The sequence below is a fragment of the Dipodomys ordii genome, unplaced genomic scaffold (assembly GCF_000151885.1).
Source record: "Dipodomys ordii isolate 6190 unplaced genomic scaffold, Dord_2.0 Scaffold26, whole genome shotgun sequence".
In the NCBI taxonomy this organism is placed as follows: Eukaryota; Metazoa; Chordata; class Mammalia; order Rodentia; family Heteromyidae; genus Dipodomys; species Dipodomys ordii.
In genome coordinates, this window is record NW_012267242.1 from 8,247,091 (window position 1) to 8,271,575 (window position 24,485).

General features: G+C 49.5%; 1 protein-coding gene across 1 annotated transcript; it reads left to right on the plus strand.

Moving 5' to 3' along the window:
- The first annotated feature begins 984 nt into the window (after positions 1-984).
- Hlx (H2.0-like homeobox) lies at positions 985-6,370 on the plus strand. The gene is made up of 4 exons (XM_013015145.1): positions 985-1,737; positions 2,467-2,649; positions 3,416-3,600; positions 5,562-6,370. The coding sequence occupies exons 1-4, from the start codon at positions 1,143-1,145 to the stop codon at positions 6,036-6,038; spliced, it is 1,440 nt and encodes a 479-aa protein (XP_012870599.1). The 5' UTR covers positions 985-1,142; the 3' UTR covers positions 6,039-6,370.
- Positions 6,371-24,485: the final 18,115 nt, after the last annotated feature.

Below are 24,485 nucleotides of genomic sequence, written 5' to 3' on the forward strand. Positions count from 1 at the left end.
CCCGCCTTAGTTTGTTTGAAACGTCACTCCTGCGAGCTGTCAGCCGTGCGATCGGTCAAAATAAAGATAATCTGCAGCCGCCCCTCCTCCTCTGCCTCCGATCTCCGAGGAGGCCCCCCGGGCGGGATGGGGTGGGGTAGGATACAGCGGGTGGGGGGGTCCAGGGAGCTTTGCAGAGGATACTGGTTTCTGGGGGGCCGGGGGTTAAAGGCAGAGTAAAGGAGATCGGGCCGGGGTAAGCAGGTGGGGGATCTGGGAGCCCTCCACGGCGCTCAGCTTTCCAAAATAAACAGACTTAAAAAAAAAAATAAAGGCTCTCTGGGCACTGCGACCCGGAGTCCACCAAGGAAAGCTCCGGGGACCAGCTGCCCCCTTGCTGGGTAGCTGTCAGGCCCGGCCGAAATTAGAGCTCCAGGCCCGGGGAGCCTCCGCCTAGCCCCTACTTAGCCGAAACCGACGCTTTGCAGCCCGGCTCTGCCCACGCGGCCGCACAAAACACATTGGCGTGGCCGGGGCGTGGCCAAGGCTCGGGCCACGCCCACTCTTTCCCAATTCCTCTCCACTCCCTGCTTCTCATTGGTCGAGAGGATAGCCAATCAGCGCTCAGCTCGAGGTCCTACCCCGGGTCTGACTCGAAAGCTCCTGCCAAAACTTTGGGAGTTTTTAGAGGACTTTTTTTTTGCCCCCCCCTTCCCAGTACTTCTTTTTTTTTTAACTAACGGATTATTATTGTTGTTTTAAATTTAGCTCGAAGGGCTTAGCTGTTTGGGGTTTTCTTTCGGTGTCTCGTTCCCCGGTCTCCCCGACTTGGCCGGAGTAGCGGAGTCCAGGCCCCGGTTCGCCCCGCAGGCTCCTGCGCGCCCGCGTCCGCCTCCACCCCGCGGGGAGCGCGGGCTCCGCGCCGCCTTTCAAGTGAAGCCAGGGGCCGTGGCGGGGATCGGCGGGGATCGGGGCCCGGCCTCCTCCCTCGGTGACGCTAGGGATCCTCGGCCTGTTTTTTGCCAGTGCTCACGGAGAAGCAGAGCGAACCGTCCGGGGCTGGGCCGCTGCCCCTCCCCGCGCACCCAGACAGCCACCCGCGCGCTCTGTCCCCGGGTCGAGTCCGGCCCGGGCGCGGCTGCCTGGAGGCTCACCCCGCCAGGATGTTCGCCGCCGGCCTGGCTCCCTTCTACGCCTCCAACTTCAGCCTCTGGTCGGCCGCTTACTGCTCTTCGGCCGGCCCGGCCGGCTGCTCCTTCCCTTTGGACCCCGCGGCCGGGAAGAAACCCTCGTTTTGCATCGCTGACATCCTACACGCCGGCATCGGGGATCCCGGGGCGACTCCGGAGGGACTAGTGGGAGCCTCGGCCTCCGCCCTCACCTCGCACTTGGGCTCAGTTCACCCGCACGCCTCCTTCCAAGCGGCCGCCAGATCCCCGCTCCGTCCCACCCCGGTGGTGGCGCCCTCCGAAGTCCCGGCTGGCTTCCCGCAGCGGCTGTCTCCGCTCTCGGCCGCCTACCACCACCACCACCCTCCACAGCCACAGCCGCCCCAACCCGCGCAGACACAGTCGCAGCAGCAGCCACCGCCTCCACCCCGGGCCGGCTCTCTGCAGCCCCCAGCCTCGGGGACTCGGGTCATCCCCCCCCACAGCGGCTCCACCCCGGCCCCTTCCAGCAAAGACCTCAAATTTGGAATCGATCGCATTTTGTCCGCAGAATTTGATCCCAAAGTCAAAGAAGGCAACACGCTGAGAGGTAGGTGTCCGGCTGCAGGCTGATGTAGGCCTCTCTGACCACAGCTCGGGCCCACTCCGTCGACCCCAGGCCACTCGGGTGTACTTTTGAGCTGTTTTCACGACTACGAATCAATCGGTGAAACAGACAAGGCAACGAAGTGTGAGAAAACTACGAAACATTAAGTCTAAGGTTCACCTGTTTGATGTAACAAAAAAATGTTGGTTCTAGTAGCGAGAGTCAACGTTTATAAAATGATCGGGGTAAATATTTTTAAAAATCGCCATGTCCTTTTGAAGCGAATAGCTAGAGAGAGAACTATGTTTTTTCTGGTAGGGAACACTTTCTTTTCCATTTATCCAATTGCTACTAAAATTCCACCCAAAGAATGATGATAAACAACTGCGGGGGGGTCTAAACTTCAGGGGAGAGCACAATGGGGGTTCTCTAGCTGAGATAGAGGGGGTCTATGGAATGTTTGGAAGGCATTCAAAAGTGACACCCTTAGGGAAATTTTATGGAAGGCTGTTCCTTGCTATATGGACTAAGCGGGAGGGTCACACCGGAATATTTTGTTTGTTGATCGTGGTAGCTGTTGGGGGAGCTAGGTTTTTGTAGGGAGATAGGGAGTAGTCTGTCTTAAGTTCCATGAAGTACACTCTAATAAAGGGCTAGGGGAAAGGGAGAAACAAATCCTGTGGGGAAAATGTGCCTTTGCCAGCGTGTAACCAGCTCTTTTTCTGTCCTCAGATCTCACGTCCCTGCTAACGGGTGGGCGGCCTGCTGGTGTGCACCTCCCCGGTCTGCAGCCCTCTGCCGCGGGCCAGTTCTTTGCATCTCTAGATCCCATTAACGAGGCTTCTGCCATCCTCAGTCCTTTGAGCTCCAACCCCAGAAATTCAGTTCAGCATCAATTTCAAGATACATTTCCAGGTAAGGAAAACAGTTTCAGCAGCCAGGTTTGAGTGACAGTCAGAAATCTCAGGACTGACACCGGCCACAAGTGGCAGCCACAGTGTCGCAATCCCGTCCTTGGGGCAAGGGCCCGAGAAGTCTTGAGAAAGCGAACGATTTCTCTGACAGCTACCCTTTGCTTGGGAAGCTGGGCGGCAGGGGCAAGTGTGCCCATTGGTGGGTGTCCTGGGGTGGCCTGGCTTCCGGTAGTCTTTTCGTCTGAAACGGAGACAGTGGTTTGAAAATGAAGCATCACAAGGTGCTTCTTGTGAACTAAAATAGACACATTTTGGGATTGCCTCGAGCATTTTTTAGTGTGCCCTTCCATGTCTGCAAGAGTAGGCTGGTGCAGCTAAAATAGGGCTCCAACTACATCATTCAGGTCCTAGCTACACTTTTGCCTATCTTCGCATGCACATTGGCGATACATTATTAGATTTAGGCATTTCCCTTGGAATGAATCCACAAGCTGCCTGGCTTTTCCATCCCATGCGGGCTTAAGGCCTTTGGACCGTGGGTCTATGAGCTTAAGAGCTGTGAAATTCCTCCTTAGAGAATCCATTTGGGGTGTGTGTGTGTGTGTGTGTGTGTGTGTGTGTGTGTGTGTGTGTGTGTGTGTGTGTGTGTGTGTAGCTTTCAAAATGGAGGTGGAGCACAAAATATTTTTTAAGTAGCTCAAGGAGCCTGGGGCCAGTAGGCTGCAGCATGAATGCTAACGTGGCTGTGTTGTATCCTTGGCCGGCAGGTCCCTATGCAGTGCTCACGAAGGATACCATGCCGCAGACTTACAAAAGGAAGCGTTCCTGGTCTCGAGCTGTCTTTTCTAACCTGCAGAGGAAAGGCTTGGAGAAAAGGTTTGAGATCCAGAAGTACGTGACCAAGCCAGACCGAAAACAGCTGGCTGCAATGCTGGGTCTCACTGATGCACAGGTAAGCCTGATTCCCAGAGGCTGGGCAGCAAGCTGGCTTGACACTGACCTCACAGGCCTTTCCCATCCCACCCTCTCACCCCTGCAAAAGGCACTCAGGGTTTGTGGATCTAGGAACTTCAGTGGAAGGAGAGGAGGAGGGTGGGGGTGTGAGTAAAGTTTGAGAAGGACAGAGTAGCCCATCCCTGTACATGTATGTCAGTGAGCACTACGTGTTTATTTTGGCCGACAGGCCATAGAACCACCGACAAAGCAAATAAACCAAGGGAAATGAAAATGATGCACTCAACTGGAGTGAAATTCGTTGTAGGAGGCAATTTATTTCAGATTAAAACCCAAAGGCAAGAGGTTGTTGGTTTCTTTCTTTCATTCTTTTTTTTTTTAAATTCCTCCTCCCACTCTCCTTCCTCCTCCTCCTCTGTGGCTCTTGCTGGATTGTGAAATCCCCAGTTGTGAGGAAGTGAAAATATCATTTGAAACGGAATTGCTTAGCTCCAGTAGGGCCAGGAGTCTGCTCAGAGAGGCCACAGTCCAAGGTCTTAACAGTTTAGACACTGAAAAAAAGTCTCTGAGGGTGGGGAGCCGGGGGAGGTGGGAGATCGATAGGGTTGAGGGGGAGAAGCTGAGAGAAAGAATAAAGATTTTTCTTAGAATGCACATGAGCATTTCAGCAGGTGCTGCCAATTTGAATGTTCTTTTCAAGGCAATAGAAAATTGTGTGAATTATTGTGCTTGAATTAATTTGTTTTCCTTAAACTCGAGAATGACACTTTTCCATTTATTTTTTTCTTTGAGCTTTGAGGACAGAGGAGTCTCTCTCTCTCTTTTTTCTACCTTCCTCAGCAGTGGCCCTTGCTAATTCCAAGCCAACTGTCTCTAGCAGGGCAGAAGCCAAAGCAGGCTTCTTTTTCTTGGTCCGCTGACTTCTGTCTTTGTGTCTTTCTGTTCTCCATTATACAACTCGCCTCCCCAGAACACACAGGCACAGTGGAGAGGCCAGCCGTTTTTCCACCAGCTGTGGATGTTATTTTTAAAAGGGAAGCTGGAACTTGTGCGAAGGAGTTGGGTCCTCCAGGGGATCATATAGATTTATATAGATCCTCTGCTCCATCTCTACCCTCATCTTCCACTTTGCACACATCTAATTCCAGCACTTTCTGAGTCTCCGGGATGAGTTTATCCCTGGCAGGGGCAGGGTTTTTTTTTTTTTAATCAAATATGCAAACACACCTTTTTGCTCTTTTACTGAAAGTCCAAGGGTGTTGCTGCCTCCCTGGAATTAACTCTTTCAGTACCCTTTCCCTTCTTTCCCACCACCCTCCGTAAAAGGAATCACTTTTTAGCCAGGCTTGATGTTGCAGGCCTGTAATTCTAGTACTCCTGAGACAGGGGCAGAAGGATCTGGACTTTGAGGCCAGCTTAGGCTACATAGGAAGACACTGGGGGGTGGGGGAAGGAAGGAAGTGGAAGGAAGGGGAAGGAAGGAAAAGAAAAAAGGAAGGAAAGAAAGAAAAGAGAGGAAGCAAGAAAAGAGAAATAACTTTTGCTGTGAGTAGTGGCAGAAGAGGAGAGTTCCAACTGAGGACAGGGATTTTTAATGGTTTACCAAATTCTAGATGTGTCTGCAGTCATGGGTATGTGTATTTTTTAGAGTCAGGAGTCCATAACTGGAGCCAAATTCCTACAGAGGTCACGATTCAGATGGAGTTACAAAGCATCAATTTAGAGCAGAGAGCTTTAGATGGCTAGGATTAGAGTGTAGGAATCTGCCCTGGCGAAAGTCACCTTGAGGACCGAGGGCCGTGTTTTGAGGATGGTAGGCTACAATTCCCTGGTGTCACTTGGCCCCTCGGATGAGTGTCTGGCTTTGGGCAGGGGCAGTGGAAGTGGTCAGCATGCTTCTCTGTGTCATGAGCACAAGGAGACTTTACTCAAGTCTGTGTCCCTCCTCTCACTACACAGGTGAAGGTGTGGTTTCAGAATCGGCGGATGAAGTGGAGGCACTCCAAGGAGGCTCAGGCGCAGAAGGACAAAGACAAGGAGGCTGGTGACAAAACATCTGGTGGAGCCCCCGCTGAAGGGGAGCAGGAGGAGAGGAGTCCCAGCCGCTCGGAGGGCGAAGCGGAGAGCGAAAGCAGCGACTCCGAATCCCTGGATATGGCCCCTAGCGACTCGGAGAGGACTGAGGGCGCTGAGCGGGCCGTGCACCAGACCACGGTTATCATGGCCAGCGGCAGCGGTGGCAGCGGGGGAGGTAATGGCGGCAGCAGTTGTAGCTTCAATGGCGCCAGCAGCCTCAGTAGCAGCAGCACCAGCGCGGGCAGTGCCAGCAGCAGCCTTGGCTGTGGCGCTTCGGAGTTGCTCCTGACACCCCAGCCCATAGCCAGCAGTGCTTCCAAAACCCCGGAGCCTGCCCCAACCCCACTTGGAGGCTTATAGACTGGATGAGGACTGAGGGGACCCACGGAGGAGGAGGTGACCCTCCAGAACTGCGTGCCACCTCCACCACCATGTGCGGGCTGCGTTTTGTGCCTACTTTCTGTTGACAGCTGTGCGGGCCAGAGACATTTTGTGGAGCCCCCCACCCCACCCCAGGATGCTGGGGCCCACACTACCTGCCCTGGGGAGAGGGGCTGCTGGCTGGACAACGGCTCCATATTGCTTGTTCAGATTCTTCTCCCTGACACTAGCAGCTCACTGTGAAGTCTTTTGATCAAACCCTTCCTCCCCCAGGCACCAGGGGGTGGAGGCCAAAGACAGCTGCACTTAAGAGTCTTCAGTTGTAAATAAAATGTTTACTACTATTTGTAAAGGATGGATGGCTTGCTGTGGGGTGAGGTTCTTTAAGCCAAGAACCTCTTTACTAGGACCTGAGTTTCAGGACATGGCTGGGGATTGGGCCTTGTGGAGCCAACTTGCCAAGTTGTCCCCCAGCCTCCCCTGGGGACTTAAAAGGTTCTGCTTAGCTCAAGGGTCCTGTCATAGAAGCAACCTTTCTTCTGCAGAGGGCTTTCCCAGCAATGGTGCCTATGTTCCCAATGGCATTGGGTGGCCCTTCAGAGGGTAGAGTGGAGAAGGGCAGTGGTGTGTGTGTGTGTGTGTGTGTGTGTGTGTGTGTGTGTGTGTGTGTGAATTCAGACTCTACCCTGCTGGAGTGGGAGTGGAGGGGCTCTCCCAGCATAGGAGCACAGGACAGGTCTGCAGCATCTCAGAGGAAACAGAGGAAAGGGATGGATCGCGACAATGATTGGGTCTAAAATGCCAGGGCCCCAGTTTAGAAGAGGGCTAAAATCATTGCACAGCAAGGATGCGATTTGTTGAATGTTATCCAGGCCTACATTTGGCCAGTACTAAATCTAGGAAACTATGCCCTACTCCCCCCTGCCCCAACTCTTCTGCAGCTGGAAAAGAGTACAGTGATTTCACCTGATGCCTCTTCTAGGCTGGGTGATTCAGTGTGTGTGTGTGTGTGTGTGTGTGTGTGTGTGAACTCAGGGCCTGGGTACTGTCCCTTAGATCTTTTTTTCTCCTCTTAAGCATAGGTGCTCTGTCACCTGAGCTACAGCTCCACTTCCGGTCTTTGGTGGTTAATTAGAGATAAGAGTCTCTTGGTCCAGCTTGGAACTTTGATCTTCAGATCTCTGCCTCCTAAACTAGCTAGGATTGCAGACAAGAGCCATCTGCTCTAAGCTTTATATGAAGTCTTTTGCTGTCTGTATCCCCCCCCCCACCTCTTTCTGGATCCTCTTTCCCTGAAACAGTTGGGGGGGGGGAGATTTTGAAACAAAAAGATATCCTGGACAAGTTTTAGCACTGAAAGGGAGCAGGGCACTGGGCCTCTCACAAATCTAGCATCTAATCCCTGTTGCTGTCTGTTGCAACCTTGGGCTGCAGAAAAATACTGATGCTGGAGAGCTTAGGACAGGCTTGGGTCTGGTTCCTGGCTGCTCCTGGGTCTTGCTTCTCTTCCCCCTCCATCCCCCACTTTGATACATTCCCTGGAACTCCTTTCAGAACCTTTGCTCTGGACTTCTGGCTCCAGGGTGGAAAAGAGGCCACCTTTAGCCCTTTCCCTCTAGGCTCAGCCCGGTGCCTAAGGCAAATCCCGGAGGAGGAGTAAACACTGGATGAAAAATGAACTATTCTCTGCCTAAGCTGAGCTTTCAAACCTCAGAGGGAGCTGAACTCTTGGAAAGACTTAATGAAAAGTGGGGCGGGAAGCACTTGGGTTGTCCTGGGTAGAAAAGAGTAAAATAATGCGCGCCGGCTAGGGACCCCAATTTAAACGGAAATTAGAGCTACCTGTTGTGTGTCATTGTTCCACAAAGAGTTTGGGAATCACCGGCAGTTTCCCACCGGCCAGGAGGATAGTTCTTTACAGTCTTTCTTGGACTCTTCTGTCCACAAGCCCTGGCGTTCTGCCTGTACCTTCATTTTGCGTTCATTACAGAGATTCATTTCTCCACACTCCCCAGATACAGAACCCCCTCACCCATCTCGCCCCCGAAAGCTGGAGACAAAGTATTCCAAGTGCATTGACTTTTGGAGGCAATTACTCTCAGCTCTGGGGTTAAGACGCATAAGGAGGGGGCGCATAGTGACCTCGTGGAGGTGCGTGGCGGGGTGCGGGGAGGGGTGGGGGCGAGGGGGCTGCGCTGGAAGCAAACCCCTCAGATCGAGGTCCTGGCGTCCGCGCCCCGCAGGCGTCCGCCGCCTGCCGACGGCCGCGGCTTTTCTTCTTGGCCCCGCAGCTCAGAAACAGGACGGCTCCGTTGATTGCGGAGTGCGATCGTGTGATTTGAGGTAGAGTTTCGGCCTTATCTCCAGCAGGTTCGCGCCCTCGCGGAGAAGGACCTGGAAAGGAAATAAACGAGGGGGGCGGGCACCTGGAAAGGGGGCTTTGGTGGAGTCAGCAGGTCGCTGTCCTCGAAGGGTCGGAGTCGGGACCCCTGCCTTCAGCCCCTCTCCCCCCCAATTTCTGAACACGTTTCTGGTGAAACTCTCGAAGGGCTTTCCCCCCTAGGGAGTGGAAGTTATTTCACATTTCCACCCGAGACGTAATGTCACAAGAGCCGATGAAATTCGATTTATTTGGAAGCGCAGCAGCTGCGGGGCGAAGGAAGGAGGGCTTCTCTCGGGGAGGAGCTGGGTGGCTCGGAGAAAGGGCTGAGTTGAGGGCTCAGAGCATAGTCCGGGTACCGCTTGGTGAGACTCCGGCTTCTGGAATCTTCCTGGTGGTGCTCCTTGCTATCCTGGACAGCTGAGGTGTGCGGGCAGGCTTAGCGTGCGGGGTCTGCGGACGCCAGGCCTCCGGACCCCCGGAGCCGGGAGGAGGCGGGGGAGCGAGGCCCGCAGCGGAGCCCAGGCCTGCCTCCCTCCCCCTTGGCACCAAGGAGCCTCCGCTGATCTTCCCTGCTCTTTGCTGGGCTGTTCGTCGGGTCCTTGCAAGGCGCAGCTCCCCCCCCCCCCGTGGAAGAGTACCGAAGACACAAAAGCACACCAAGTAGGGCGATCGATCTTAAGGGGAAAGAGAAGGGACCGAACCCACCACGCCCGCTCTCCGCAATCACGGACGCGCACAAAAGAGATCCAGAAGCTCGGGCTCATTCAGAAGCTGGGGGGACGCAGCGGGAGGGGAGAGACGAGCACTTTACTGTCTGTTCTTAGCTTTTTGTCGGAAAAAAGCACAGACATAAAAGCTCAGTCCTCTTCCATATGGCTGAGCAACGTGGTGAGCCTCCCACTGTCTTGTTCGCCGGGGTGGGGGGCTCGTTGTGGGTGGATGGCACGCTGGGTCTCACTAGCGACAGCGTAGCCAAACCAAGCACAGAAAGGCAGCAGCGCGCCTCGCTCCCCGGCGCCAGGCCCGCCTCGGCCGAACAGGGGCAGGGATCGGGATGCCAGGGGTGTGGCACGCGGGCTTCCCAGTCCTTCCGGGACTTCGAGGAGAGACTCTGGCAGACAGGCCAGCCAAAAGACATCACTCCTGGCCCTTCCTCCCACCCCTACCCCGTCGGAGGGGAGAAGAGGCATTTAGACTCGAGTGGTCACAAATCCCCTCCCTGACTCCCAGTGAACGTCAGAGCGGCCGGGAAAGAAAGCCCTGCTACAGTGGGCTCTGGGCTCTGGCTGGTCTCCCTACCCCAGCTCTGCAGGCGGTGTTGGTGGGACTACTAGCTGCAGCCAGCTCTGCAAGGTTAGGTAGCTCGTTTCTGGCTGGCGGCTGCTCTCAGGAACCAGCGTTCTCTGCACAGATCCTACAGAGCTTATGGGTCCGAAGAGGGTTTGCTGCAGTTTTTTTCCATTTGAGCTTTTAGTCTGTGTATCTTTAACCTGCTCAGGGGTGTGATTTCACTTCTCTCCCGGCTGTGTGAATTTTAAACTGACTCCAGGTTAGCAGGCGGGGCTTGGGGAAGGGGGATGGGGCGGGGAGGGACTCTAGTAACAAATGCAGCCAGCGGCTGAAGCGAATAAAGTTTCTACTGCTACACGGGTATGAGAGTTATCACCTCCAACGTGGTCTTAAAAAAAAAAAAAAAAGGAAAACCAGGTGGAGGGATTGCAAGCTTTCCCTCCTCATATGACACAATGACTCTGAAATAGAGATGGCCAAAGAGACACAAAGTGGCACAGCTTGCTGGCTTCTTTAGCCTAAGTGATCAGAAGCTGGCACACAATCCTCATTGTAAACATGCAATTATTGGTTTTTCCCTTCCTTCCTTCCTTCCTTCCTTCCTTCCTTCCTTCCTTCCTTCCTCCTTCCCTTCCTCCCCCCTCCTTTCTTCCTCTCTCTTTTATTTCTTTCCCCTTCTTTCTAGTACTAGGGCTTGAGCCTCAGAGCCTGTGTTCTGTTCCTTAGCTTTTTCAAGCAAGTCTGACACTCTACCACTTGAACCACACCCCCTTCTGGCATTTTGCTGTTTAATTGGAGATAAGAGTCTCATGGAGTTTCCTGCTGACTTTGAACCTTGATCTTCAGATCTAAAGATGGTCTTTAATTGCAGATGTGTGTTGGGGTGGGGGAACAGACTGGGATTTACCATGTTTTGTTCACAGGCTCTGCTTTTTGTGTCATGGTAGAATTACCAAGGGTTCCCATGACTCTCAGGAGTCCATACTGCAAGCGTGCCTGGGGTGGGATGAACTTTCTAAGATATCCTTTCAAACCAAGTTCTAACAGAAGCATACTCCTCTAGAAGCACTGGCCCCTCCCTCCCCTCTTCTGGCTCAAAGAACTTCCAGTCCTTGGGTCCTTTGGCTACCCGGTCCCACCATTATTTTAGAAACAAAGATAGATGTTTCCACAGGGTGATAACTTCCAACACCCTCATTTTAAAGGAAACAGTGGAAACCCAGAGTCCTGAGGACATTTGCCTGAGGTCATCTAGCCCAGTGTTAGCTTGGACCTTGAGGTCAGTTCTCTTAAAGTCAAAGGAGGTGAGGGCAGTCTCCCCGACAAGTCTGGCCAATCGGATTTTTGAAACTTAGAGTTTTACAATGAGTTTAGGAGGTTTAATCTTTGGCTCCAGAGGTCTGAGCTGGAGAGTTAGTCCTTGTTTTTCCCATTGGTGGTCCCCAAACAAAGTCTGTCTAGTAGTTCCAGGCCTGAGCCTCAGTGGTTAACCCTCCAACTTGCTTTGCCTTCAAAGCAGTTTTAATTTTGCTCATAATATATCCCTTCCCCACCCCAATCCAAGTGAGACTTGTGACGGGGCACCATGGGGGTGCTTTGGGGCTTTTGTTGGCCGTCATCGATAGACACTTGGGATTTCTTGCTAGCTTCAGACTTAGCTTCTGGACCATCAGATACCGAGTCTTCCTCTTCTTGGCAGTCCAGAGTGCATGGCAGATGAGGAATTAGAAATTGCAGCCTGGAAGGGAGGCTATAGCCACAGATTAGAGCTTCAGGCTTCGTGGCTCGGGGCTCAGGTGACTCTCTGGTTAGGGAATTTGTAAGGAAAGAGGCAGCAAGTATAGCTGGAAACATAGTGCTCCTTTCTAAGCACTCAACCCAGTGTGGGAAGATTCAAACTAGCCCTAGTGGTGTGCACACATCCATATATTCATTTGTTGGCTCATTCATTCGTTCACATTGGGAAATTCATCTAACCACTTGGCTTTATTACCCTCAATTGCATAGTAAGATGAAATTAAAAGTAGCTCAACATTGCTGACAAGTGCATTAAAAAAAACTCAGAAAGAAGCTGGCAGACATCTAGTGCTATAGGCTTAGATATATTCCTCCATCCATTCGTTTATTTCTCACAGTCTTAGTATTTACACGATAGAAAGCCAAAAAAGAATCCAAGACAGTCCTTACTTTCCCAAAAGTTAAAGCAATAGGGGGAGACTTGTGATTCGCTGCCTCCCAATCTGTCTCCCCTCCCCCAAGTCCTTTAAGGTGGAAGGTAGAAAGTCCACCAGAGGTTTTTCTTCTATTCTCCCAGACATTGGCGCACACCACTCCTCCGGCACTTCTGTCTCCTGGCACTCCTGAACTGTACTCCTACCCCTGCACACAGCAGGTGCTCCACACAACCCTTGCACGTGTGGCTGCCAGCTAACCCCTGAGAGTTAGAAGAGGAAGAAGTTAAAGGTTTCTGACACTTAACATTTGAAGGGGGCTCTTAAGCAAGTATCTGGTGTCTCACCAGGGGGGCAAATTATGTGCCCGCTTCTGAAAATGTCAGGACAAACAGTGCTTTGGGAGTATTGAGTTTTCAACTAGTAGCAGTGAGGGAGGGTCTTCAACGTGGAAACAGGAAATTAACGATCTCTTTGAAGAGAAGAAAAACACCCGAAACTTTTTTTTTAAACTTTGATTTCTTTTTCTTGGTTGTTCTGGGGGAGGGAATTAACTCCAAAAAATATCCCACTTATTCCAAGAAATGCTCAGCCACGGAGCCACCTTCTCAGCCCCAGTCTGAAGCTCTGCCCGCAGCAGGAGAAGGGAAAGACCAGTCTCTGCCAAGTGGTTAAAGAAACTCAAGCACCTCACACAATGCTTGACCCAGGGAAGGCGCCTCCGAAAGTATGTACTGAATAAACGAATAACTTTATTGCAGTCCTTGTGGTTATTTAAAGTAGCTCCGACTCCTCAAAAACAACAGGCTCACCTAGTTAGCGTTGTAAACTCAAGGGAAAGCTGAGCAACAAGGCCAGGAGCTACAGAGTAGTGTGATCTGACAGCCGATGTGGAGGAATCAGAACTATTCTGGGTACCAAGACCACCACAATGCCTGCAGGACAAGTTTGAAACTGCGCCCATCCGGACATCCTGGGACATCAGAGATGCTAGTTTGTGCATGCTCCCCTAGAGTCTTGCACTCAGAGAAGACATCCTAGGCCCCACCTCCTAAGTGACAACCCAGTGACCCAGATGTTGAATGGCCCCCTTAAGATCACCTCCCTAGCAGTCAAAAATAAGAACCAAGCTAAAAGCCAATCTTCTTTGTTTTCTGTGGTTTCCCTTCTTGGGCCTGGTGACTTGGAGGGCTGGAAATGGCTAGCAAAGGAGGGCATCAGAAATGGGGAGAAAATGAAAGGGGGGGTCAACCTCAAAATGTATTTGCATTTCACCTCATTACAGTGAGGCTAAAAAGTATGGTTTCTATTTCTTGGAATTCTAGAGCCAGAGCCACCCTCAATCCCCACTAGTTTAGGACAGAACTTCCCTAGTTCTCCATGTCTCAGGATCCAGATGAAGAGTGAACCCTGGCACAGTTCTCAGCATGAGGTGAAAGCTAGAGAAATGAGGGAATGGAGAATGAACGGAAGAATCAACGAGCGAGTGAGCAGCATTTGGGTGCGCCTCACGTGCATCTGTGTTGCATCTGGCCATTTTCGGGATTTCACTATGTAGAGAATCTCTTGCTTTGCGATTTCTTCAAAGGAGTGCCCACACGGCTGGGGAGGCTGGAGGGCTTTCTTGGTCTGGAGCACCGACCTCATCCAGAAGCCCTTCCTCTAACCTTGTTCACAGCTGGAGGGGCTCAGCCCAGCACTGGTGGAGCTGGGTCTTCAGTAGTTTGAGGTCCCCAACCTGCCCATCAGCCAACATCTAGTCTATGGACGGCACTTGTCCTTGCACCTGGACCTGTTCCCATGTAATTTTGATGTCCAGCTCCTACTGGCCAGGAGCTTTGGGGAACACAGTCTTTTGGGGGGCCCATATTAGTTACTTTGAGTGATCTGACTCGGTCTTCCCCCCACCCAAGCTCCCTGAAGTTTGTGCCAACTTCTCTGCTAGGCCAAGAGTACAAGTTTTAGAGGAGGAGAAAAAAAATGGAATGGAAAGATATAAAGGGAAGACTCAAACTAAGGAATCATTTCCTGTGCAAAAATTTAAAACTGAACACAGACTATAAACATTCCCATTCCCCTAGATCCTCACTCTTGTTTGTCTTCCCCTTCAATTTTTAAGCCTCCCATTCCATCTCCCTCCCCTCTCCCTTCTTCTCTAGGGGCTCTGGCATTCTTTTGCGGCTAGAACTGTTCAAGGCTCCCTCCCGCTTCTACTCTGTATTGGGATAGCCACAGCAAAGGGCTTGGAAGGGAAGGGGTGAACCAGAATGTAACAAAATGAAGCAGTTGGGGGAGGGAACTATTGAAAAAAATAAAACGAGTCTGAATAATTTCAAGAGGAAAGAAAAACACCTTCAAATGGTCACCTTCCCCAGACACATTTGTCCCAAGAGTCATTTGGCCACATACCAGGGACATATACCTCCTATAGCCAGCCTGGGCATCCTCCATCTATAAAGGCACACACCATTTGAACTATGGTGTGTGCCCCAATTACTATTTCTATTAAGAGTTGGCCCCTTTGGAGTTAGGTGCTGTCAGTACTGGGGGGAATGGAGAGGTCTGAGGTTCTCTGAGGGAGTCCTCTCAACCAAAAGTTTTGGCAATGGGAACTGACTTTCCCATCAAGTTCCCAGGAGTCTCTGGCTTTTCCCAAATGGAGAAGAGTGATCCTCCTCTTCACCTGCTCCCCTCCCCACCACTGTGCTATTCCCTTCTTCCATCTTCACTGCCTCAGTTTGCTCTGCAACCTGGAGGCAGCAAATTCATTTTGTCTCCAGCGAGGGTAGGGAAGCTTACAAGATCAGAGCAAAAGGAAGGTGCTGAATCAAAAGAGCAGGTACATTCCTAGTTTGATATCACTCATGAGGGCAAGGCGCTCAAAGAAGGGCAGAAGGAACTGAGTGTGGTGGTGCATGCCTGTAATTCCAGCACCTGATGGGCTGAGGCAGAAGGGGAATGAGTTTGACATCAGTTTGGGCTATATAGTCAGTTCTGGGCCAATCTAAGGTAGTCAGAGATTATTCTCTCCACCTCCCCATCTCTTTAAATACAAAGTAGAAATCCTGTATCTCATTTAACTTTCACAGCAACTTAGGAAGGAAAATATGTTTTCTCTTACAGACAGTCTACTTGACCAGCAGAAAGGTTGGATAATTTAGTCATGGTTGTTGGGGGGAAGGTTAAGGGAGGGGAGACAAGGCAGAACCTGACTCTGAAAGCTAAAAATGTCTCAGCCAGGCATGTTTGGAGCCTATAATCCCAAACCAAATCAAAATAAAACAACAAAACCCCAAGCCCCATGTTTCTTTGCTGCAGTTTTGGTTCTGGTGAGTTGTAGAAACAGAAAAATTCACGCTGGGCTGGTGAGCATGCCTGTAATCCTAGCTACTCAGGAGGCTGAGATCTGAGGATCATGGTTCAAAGCCAGTCCTGGCACGAAAGTCCCCTGACATACTTATCTCCTATAATAACCACTCAAAAATTGGAAATCACACTGTGGCTCAAGTGGTAGAGCGTTAGCCTTGAGCACAAAGAGGTTCAGCGACAGCTCCCAGCCCCTGAGTTCAAGCCCCACAACAAACAAACAAACAAACAAAAACAACACACTCCCAAAGAAGAAATAGAAAAATTCAAAGAAAAGCCTCATTCTTCTTTTTGCTGAATTATTCTGAGCATTATGTCACTCACCTCACAAATGATTGCTGACTCAACTACAGATTTCTCCCCCCCCATAGGTATGGTGGTGCCCCCACCTTGGATGGAACCTAACACCTTGCTCCCCTGCGAAGCTACATCCCCAACCCCAAATCCATAGTAAAGAATAGGCTTGGTGGACGCCCGGGGAAAGCGCATTGGTGTGCCCTGGTGCAGCGGGATGGGGCAGGAGCCATTGCCAAAACATCTTTTAGTGCAGAATTGCACCCCAGCTCCGGAAAGAAAGATGTGAATGAATCTAGAAGCCAGAGAAGTCGAGCCTCCTCCTCCTCAGCTCCCGATCTTTCCATTCTCACTGGTTCCGCCCGACCTCGCCCCCTTCCCTCCCTCCCCTCCCCAACATTCCGTCTCCGAGGCGGTGTGGGGGCGCTTCACGGCGCGTGTATGAGTCCTAAGGCTACCCCTGTGCCCTGGTAGCAACGGGGCGGCCCTAGGATCACCAGGCCGGGCGTTGCGAGTAAGGTTGGGGTTCTGGATCGCTCGGAGGAAGCAGAGGGAGGGCGGCGGGCTGCCCCTGGCCGCGGATCACCGAGCTCCACCGGGCTGGAAATTTATGATCTGTGTACACGTTCTGGCTCCAGAGTCCCGTGCACCAGAGATGAAGCCCCGGGGGACGCAGGCCGTGAGCTTCGTGCGGCTGCAGGCGCCGCAGCCACGCGGGGCAAGCCTCGGGTCTGCAGCGCTGCGCTCATAAACTTTCCCCTGCATAGAGGACGGACAAGTTTAGGCGAGGGATGCACGCAGGCTGCGCTGCTTTGACCTCAGTGGAAAAGCCCGAGAAAGTCGACCTCTGGGAGGCCCGTACCCCGGGGCCCTGCTGTGGAACCCCCGGGCGTCTGCCCTGGTTCTTCGGAGTGGCGCTGGGCTTTCAGATCGCAGTTCCAGGCCCCGCGCCGGTGGCCCAGGCCAAGTCCTGACACTTCCTATTGGGGGAGGGCGGGTCCCCCCGCCTTTGATCATCTCTCCCTCCCGGTCCCCTCCCTTCCTCCCTCGCCCCTCCCTCCCCCCACCCCCGGGCCAGGCCACACCCGATGTACAGTCCCCAAAGTCACCCAAACCTGCAGCACCGACTTTAACCGCGGAGCGCGTGAACTCAGTTTGTCCGTCACGCATCCCCGGGTGCTCCTGTGCCACGCACGCACTGTTCTAAATCCTCTTTATTAACTCATTTGCCGAATTTCAGTTAAATGATCACGTACTTTGCCCTTATTTTCTAGATGAGTAAAACCTGTGGCAAGAGAGCTCAATTAACTTGCCCAAGCACGTGAAGTGGGCCCCACAGAATAAATCACATCTGCATCTCGCCGCCGCCGCCACGTTCACGACGGAGACGATCTGCGGTACTAAGGGAGCAACAACGGCTTACCTTGAATCGAAGAGGTCACGCCACGGGGAGAGCGGATTGAATTCCCGCCGCGGTCCGGTGGAGATGCTCGCTCGGGCAAGGGAGCTGGCAGGAGTTAGCCACACGAGACTCGTGGGGTCAATAGCCACAGAACATGCTAATTGTGCTTTTCCCACCTTGCGCTTCAGGCGTCATCCCCTTTCTCTTGATTTACCACTGAGGTCAAATCTGTGCGCCCAGGCGCTACGCTTCCTTTGAGCGGGCTGGCGATGCTGGAGTGGTCCAGATCCCTGCATCTTTTCTCCAAGGCTGGCTGATGATTGTGGTTGTAGCCTTTATTTAGGCCGGGGGAGGTTGGGGCTGCACCTCTGAAGTTTTGGCAATCCTAAATCCTCCGTAGATTTTTTTTTTTCCTGGAGTACGGACATGCCACTAAAGAACACGGCATGTTATTTGAGAATAGAAGAACGAAAGAAGCAGAGTGAAACAAGAAGAAGGGAAAAGATAGGAAATCATGACCAGGAGTGAGATTTTGCAATATTTCTCACATTTGAAAACAGAGGGTGGGCGGAGTTGACACAACTGGTTTCAGCCAGGCCATAAATTAATGGAAGATTTATCCTTTAATCAGGGGAAAAAACATTAAAATATTCTTGGCTTGGGTTTGTGGGAAAATAATTCCTTTGATTGAATTGCCCCTGAAGACCCGGAGGAAGGCCTCACTTCTCTGCCTGGAAACGCCTTTCTCCTTCCTGCCTGCAGGAAAGAGGGGAAGAAGCAGAGACCCCAGGGAGAAGAGGCCTTTCCATCTTTTCCTGCAGCTTGAATTTCACTTGGAGTGTTTCTATTTCTCAGTTTGATCCCCTGTCTAGGAGACTTGGAAGCGCGGAGGACAGATTGTCCCACAGCGAGGCAGCAGCGCTGTCCCTCCTGACCTTCTTCCATCCATGGATCCGGGGAGAGAGTTCCTGGCCTCTCTAGTGCCCCAGAATCCAAGGTCCTTGCAGGGGAGATTGAGGGAGAACCCAATTATTGGGAAGGGAGAGGAGGAAGGGAGGGAGATGCTGGGGTAAAAGCCACAAAAGTGAGAAAGAGAGAACGAGAGAGAGAAAGAGAGAGAGAGAGAGAGAAAGAAAGAAAGAAAGAAAGAAAGAAAGAAAGAAAGAAAGAAAGAAAGAAAGAAAGAAAGAAAGAAAGAAAGAAAGAAAGAAAAAGCAAATGCCAGGTGGTGGTGGGCCATAGTTTCTCCAGAGCCTGTTGGAGCTAAATTCTGTTAGCTCCTTAAAATACAAAGTGTGGTTCTGGGCCCCCAAGGATCCTTTCAGAGACTGCCTGAGGTCAAAACTATTTTCACAAAAACAGCTTTTTCACAAGTGTAAAACAGAGCTTCCCAGAGGCAGTATTGTCTCTGGTGATTCATGACTTGATGATGACTTACGGAGTAGGTGCCCATTTGTAATGTTTTATGAAGGTTTCAGTTTCATTTTTTCAAAAATAGGTTCAGAAAGAGCTTACAGTTTTATAGCTGTACCTGTGTGGTGTAACTATTGATATTTACATGATTAATACTTGTGTCTACTAAACCACAACAGCCACATTAGAATTATTCAATAGGGATATACTATCAGTGACTGTCATCGGACAGGGCAGATGAACAGTACTTTCATTAATGTAAGGAAGTTTGATAGCTTAGTGTGGATGACAAGATCATACTAACAAGTGCTTTTAGCATTCTCAGTAATGTTTATATTTTTAAATGATTCTGAGGTCAGTAATATTGAAATCCTCCCCTTGGAGCATTTTTGGGAGCAGAGCCTTGACAAAGGCATTTATTTTATTCTTATTTTTTTGTGTGACACTACTGGGTTTAAACTCAGAGCTTGGGCACTGTTCCTTAGCTTTTTTTTTTTTTTTTTTGTTCAAGGAAGTAGCTTCACCATTTCAACCACAGCTCCACTTCTGGTTTTTGACGGTTAATTGGAGATAACAGTCTTTACAACTTTCCTGTTCCAGCTAGCTTTTAATCATGATTCTCAGATCTCAGCCTCCTGACTAGCTAAGATTATAGATATGAACCGTGGGCACTTCACCGAGGCATTTAAACTAGAGAGGCTGAGTGTTTGGATTCTGCCTTTGTTATCAAATTCTGCCTCATAATCTTGGATTGCTTTTGTTTGTAAACTCTGAGCTTTATCTCCTGCTTCTGTAAAATGAGTGTATAAGTTCCTGGTCAATAACCATGGAAGGCAGTTGAGCTATTTGTGAAGTGAATGGGCTTATATCTGGACTAAGACCAGATACTAATAATAATACCTTCTTTGGGGTTATTGTGAGGGTTAAATTAGATAATAAGTGAAACAGCATGTAGGCAGCAATTAATACATTGAACCTACTGCTATGTACACATTAAATGTTACTATATAAATATTGTAACCAATCAATAATAAACACAGACATACCTTTCCATAAATATTATAACTAAGTTTAAGTGCATAGCTCAGTATTTATACTTTTTACAACAAATGCCCCAAACTTCCTTATTTTACAAAGCTGAAACTCAACCTTCATTTACATAACTACCCTTAAGTCATATGTTTATATATTAATGACCATCACATTCCAGGCTTTGGAGCAGGAGTGCTTGAGTAAGAACTAACCATTTCAGGAAAGGAAACAATGTCAGCTATGCAAAATAGCTGAAGGAATAGCAGAGGGATAGCCAGAATCCCACAGTTGCAGCCAGGCTTTGCTGCATCTGGGGGTCTTTTATGCCCCCTGGATACTGTGTTCTCCCTTGGATTAAAGATGATGCAATGACAGCCAGTCCCAGGTCTAAGGAGAGTCAATGCTGGCTGGTGAGGAGGATCACTGGGAGGTGATTGTAATTTTCTGGGAGGTGACTATAATTATTGGTGTAATAGCAAATAAAGGAAAATAAGCTTAAGATTAATTTCTGGGTACACATAAAGGCCTGGTGATGATTAGCCATTGGCAGGACAAAAATACAAACAAGTCACCCAGGCTTTTCACTTACAATGCTTTGAGTAGCATGGGCAGGAGAGAGAAAAAAGTTATCTAAGACAACAGTAATCAACTAAAAGAATTCAGTTATCTAAGACAACAGTAATCAGTTAAAAGAATCCAGTTCTCCTTTTTTTTTTTTGGTAGAGTCTATCTCTTTCCAAGGATTTAGTTTCTGTAATTTTTCCTGTAGGTAGATTTTTGTTGTTGTTGTTGTTGGTTATGGGGCTTGAACTCAAGGCCTGAGTGCTGTCCCTGAGTTCTTTTGCTCAAGGCTAGCACTCTACCACTTTGAGCCACAGTGCCATTTCTGGTTTTCTGGTGGTGAATTGGAGATAAATGTCTCAAGGACTTTCCTGCCTGGGCTGGTTGTGAACTGCGATCTGAGGATCTCAGCCTCCTGAGTAGCTAAGATTACAGGTGTGAGCCACTGGCACCTGCCTTAGGTAGATTTTTTAAATGGAAAATATTAGATAAGTACAACAGTTACACAGCAGAGGATAGTTGTAGATGCAAATTCTTTACTGAATAAAGAGAATTTGTTTCACATGATTGGTAAAGTGTAGTGAGTTTTGCACATGACCTTGCCTTTATTAAACAGGTGCTCTACCAATTGAACCATGCCTCTAGCCTTAAATTTTTTTGTTATTTTTCTGTTAGGGTCTGGTGGCTTCTTTTTTTGGTGGAGGGCTTCCTGTACTTCGATCCTCTTACTTATACTTCCCAAATAGTTAGGATGACAAGGGCCTACCACTGCATCCAGCTTTTTATTTGTTAAGAAGGGTTTCCATTTTTGCCTAGGCTGGCCTTGAACTACAGTCCTCCTGATGTAAACCTCTTGAGTAGCTAGGAATATACACATGCTTCAGGAGGGATTTTTGAAGTGACTTTTTCCATCAGAGACTATTCACAGAAGTGCAGAGATCAACAAGAGATTTTGCTGGAAAGGGGTATTAGCGTCTTAGTTTGCTATCAAAAATCAATACAAACTTGGTGTCTTAAAACCAATAGAAATTTATTTCGAAGCCAGAAGCCTGAAATGAGTTTCCTTGGGCTAAGGTTTTGTAGATATTGCAGAACAATGATGCCCTGCCTCTCTCAACTTCTGGCTTTCTATGCCTTGTGTTCTTGTCACTCAGCTTTGCTATTCACATAGACTTCTCATTGGATTTCCCGCTGCAGCCTCTCATAAACACATTTACGATTGCATTTAGTGCAGTCATAAGATAAGTCAGTTTCTTATTTCGAGCGCTTTAATTTTCAAAAATCCCTTTTTGTCATATAAGGCAATATCCATAAGGCTTGAAGGATTTGAACTTGCTTACCTTTGGGGTCATCCCTCAGCCTCCAGTTCAAGGTATGGTGCTGAAACAGGGGAAGAAAAGGGACCAGGTTTGGATGTGGCAGAGAGCACTGCCACTATCTTAATGATGTGCCTTGTCCCCAGTGGGAAGGAGAAGGAAGAAATACTCTGGGCTTTGTTCCCCATCTATGCCCCAGTCTCTTGCCAGTGAATCTTAAAGACTAAGGCCGAAGTCAACTTCCTGGGTGCAGCTCAGGGCAGAAAAGAACAAGGACTGGGTCTGGAGAGAAGCCAATGAGCAGGTGGTCATCCAGGCTGACCACTGTCAAGCTGTGTGTGATTTCAGCCCTGATCTCTGAGTGGGAGGGGGTCCCCAGAAGAGGGTCTTGGGCTAGAGTTGTCTGCTTAGCCCCTAAATGTGTGCTGCATGTTTTCTTAGAGAGTCTTGGGTCTCCCAGTGATGCGGAGACAGTGTGAAAAATGTGGGGCTAGTTTCAGTCCAGGTGTTGGATTTCCGTTTGATTGACATGAAAGGGATAGATGGAGCAGTAATAGGATCCTTGGGCATTCAGGAAACCATTCTCTGAAATCAGCACCAGGCTGTGTTTCATCAGAAGTTTCCAGTCCCAGGTAATTTCACTGCATATCTTGTCTTCAGAAACCCCATGCTGTTTTTGAGACTTGCAGTGGAATTGTGATACCTTGCATACCATAGCTGCTGTCTCCATGTAGACATTTAAAACTCTGCTTGCATCAGCCGGGGACAGAGGTCTCGCCTCAATACAGCAAGCCAGCCCACAGAGCTACAGGCTCAGCAGGTTAGGACTTGGCAATGCCTTTAGTCCATACCTTTCAGTTTTCCTTCTTTCTGCCCCCTCCGAACAGGTGCCTCCTCCCTCCCTCTGCCAGGGTCTATGTATCAGCCACGAATCAGCCCTATGTCCACCCCCCATCTCTTCCAGTTGAGGTTTGAGGGGCCCTTCCTGGGATTGATATCAGGTGTTTTGAGAACTTTCTATGTCTAAATTCCTGCCTTCTAATGATTGCCTTGATATATTTTTTTTATTGACATTTGAAACTAAAGACAAAACCAGCTGCTTCTTGAGAGGGAGAAAAAAAAGTAAAACATGAAAAGAATCTCCCATATAACCTACCACCCCCAAAGCCCAAACCAATAAAACTAGTCCAGCCAATAATTCAATCTCAGTGCCTCGTGCTCACTATGACTAGAGCCTGCAGAAGCAGAGCTGCAGGGGCCCTTCATTGACGAGGAATTTATCATTAGTAATTTTATTAGCTTTAATGTAGCCAGTGGGGCCTGCTGATAGTTTCAGTATTCTTTTTCCTGAAAGATTTGTGGTTTTTTTTTTCTTTTTCCTACTAAAGGACAAATGTTCTGTAGAACTGACATTTCACAGCTTTTCTAATTCGATGTGGCTGGGTTGAGGGACAAAATTCAAGATGCCATCACTGAGAAAGTATTCCACCATTTGTAATCTATGTAAATTGCCACTTGTACCTTCCTTTAAAAAATGTCTCAGAGCTTAGAGGCATATTGGCTATAATATTCTGTAATAATTCGTTAAAAGGAGAGACTCGTTGCTGGTCATGGTTGAAAGCAATTTCTTTATCATGGGAATCCTTTAAAATGTCTTGTTCGGACAGAAATGACCCTCCATTAATTGGTAATTCAAGAAAGTTACTTAAACTCAGGCAATTAGGTTAATGAGACCATTGGTCTTTTGAAGTTGAATGGCGAGCAGAGATGAGTTCACTGCTCCTTAAGAAGACATTAAATCAATTTGGTGTGAAGGGTAGAGGGACACAGTTCTCTCCTACAGTTTCAGGGAAAGATCATGCATGCACAGATTTGTTCCAAGCATGGAAATTAGATGGTGGGTCTCCCAGGCATCCTGGCAGTGTCCCTATCAATGAAGATACAACAGCTGCACCAGTAACATCACTAGGGAAGATGACAGGCCTGGATTAGGCCCTGCATGGAGGCCAGGAACTCTTGAGGGGGCAGTAACCGCAGGCAGATACCTCCAAACCTTGGACAAATGGAAGGCCCCAGTGTAAAGCAGATGGAATTGCTGATAAATGAGCTGAAATGGCAGAGGTCCCACCAGAAGTAGCCGGCTGGATTTTCTGAGCGCTGCTCCAAGGAAGGGACAATTTCAGGGCGGCTAGGCTGCCTTTAGATGTTAATCAGAGCCATTCATATGTCCTGTTTACCCTTCAGGGGAAGGTGTCAGATGTCTTGATGAAATGCTTCTCAGGCTCATCCAGACATGGGAATCAACCATTGTGCTGATGAATGACTCAGGGCGAATCGATGGAATGAGGGTCGGCCTTGGCTAGATTCATGGACATAGAGCAAGAGTAATTACGTCATAAGTGGTCTATGGTGCAGCCAGCCAAGGCCATGGTCCACATTTGAAGACAACATCTGGAATCAGGGGTTGGAAAGGGTAAGAGGTTGGGGTCTAGGGGAGAAGAATTGAGCTTTGATATGGCAGCCAGCTCTTGTCAAATTCCCTCCTAGGCCCGTTACTACATGTGGATGTCTGGGTGTGAGGAACAGCATAACTGTATGGTAATGCCATCAGTGCCCACAGAGCCCAAGGAATCTAGCCATCTAAAATGTTCTGCTGATAGAAAAGGGCCACCTTGTTCATGCTTGGGTGAAAGCAAAGGTGTGTTCTATGGGGAATTGCATGTTGAGTGTGAATTCATACAATTACACAAGTGGGCTGGATTTAAGGAGGAGAGGTAATAGTTACTTCTTTTACAAGGAAGAAGGCTGGTTTTGAAGTCTGCTGCTGGTCAAGGTGCAACACCTATTCTCTTATGGATCTCATGCCTGTTCTTCCTGCCTGTGACAACACGCACACAGCTCAGACTATTAGCCACAGACTCTCCTATCTGAGAGGCACCATCACTAGCTTTCTAGATTTGGGAGGATATCATTCTTTTCATGATACTGATAGCAGTGAGAAGTGTCTATGACCAGAAGAAAATGACTGCATGGAAGATGTTTCTAGGACACTGGCACATGAAGGTCATGCTGGGCTTCTTCTGCCTTGGGGGAATTTGATGCTGCTGCTGGTGGACAGAAGCTGCTTCGAAGGAGGAAATATTATTGTGGTAGCTAGTGTAAGAAATGCTTAGGGCCATGTTCAAATAGGTGGCTGAT

Bases quoted from the DNA above. Each gene is read 5' to 3' on its own strand.
- Hlx (XM_013015145.1), top strand. From the start codon at position 1,143: ATGTTCGCCGCCGGCCTGGCTCCCTTCTACGCCTCCAACTTCAGCCTC. The intron at 1,738-2,466 runs GTAGGTGTCCGG...TTCTGTCCTCAG, and splicing joins AGAAGGCAACACGCTGAGAG to ATCTCACGTCCCTGCTAACG. The intron at 3,601-5,561 runs GTAAGCCTGATT...CTCACTACACAG, and splicing joins TGGGTCTCACTGATGCACAG to GTGAAGGTGTGGTTTCAGAA.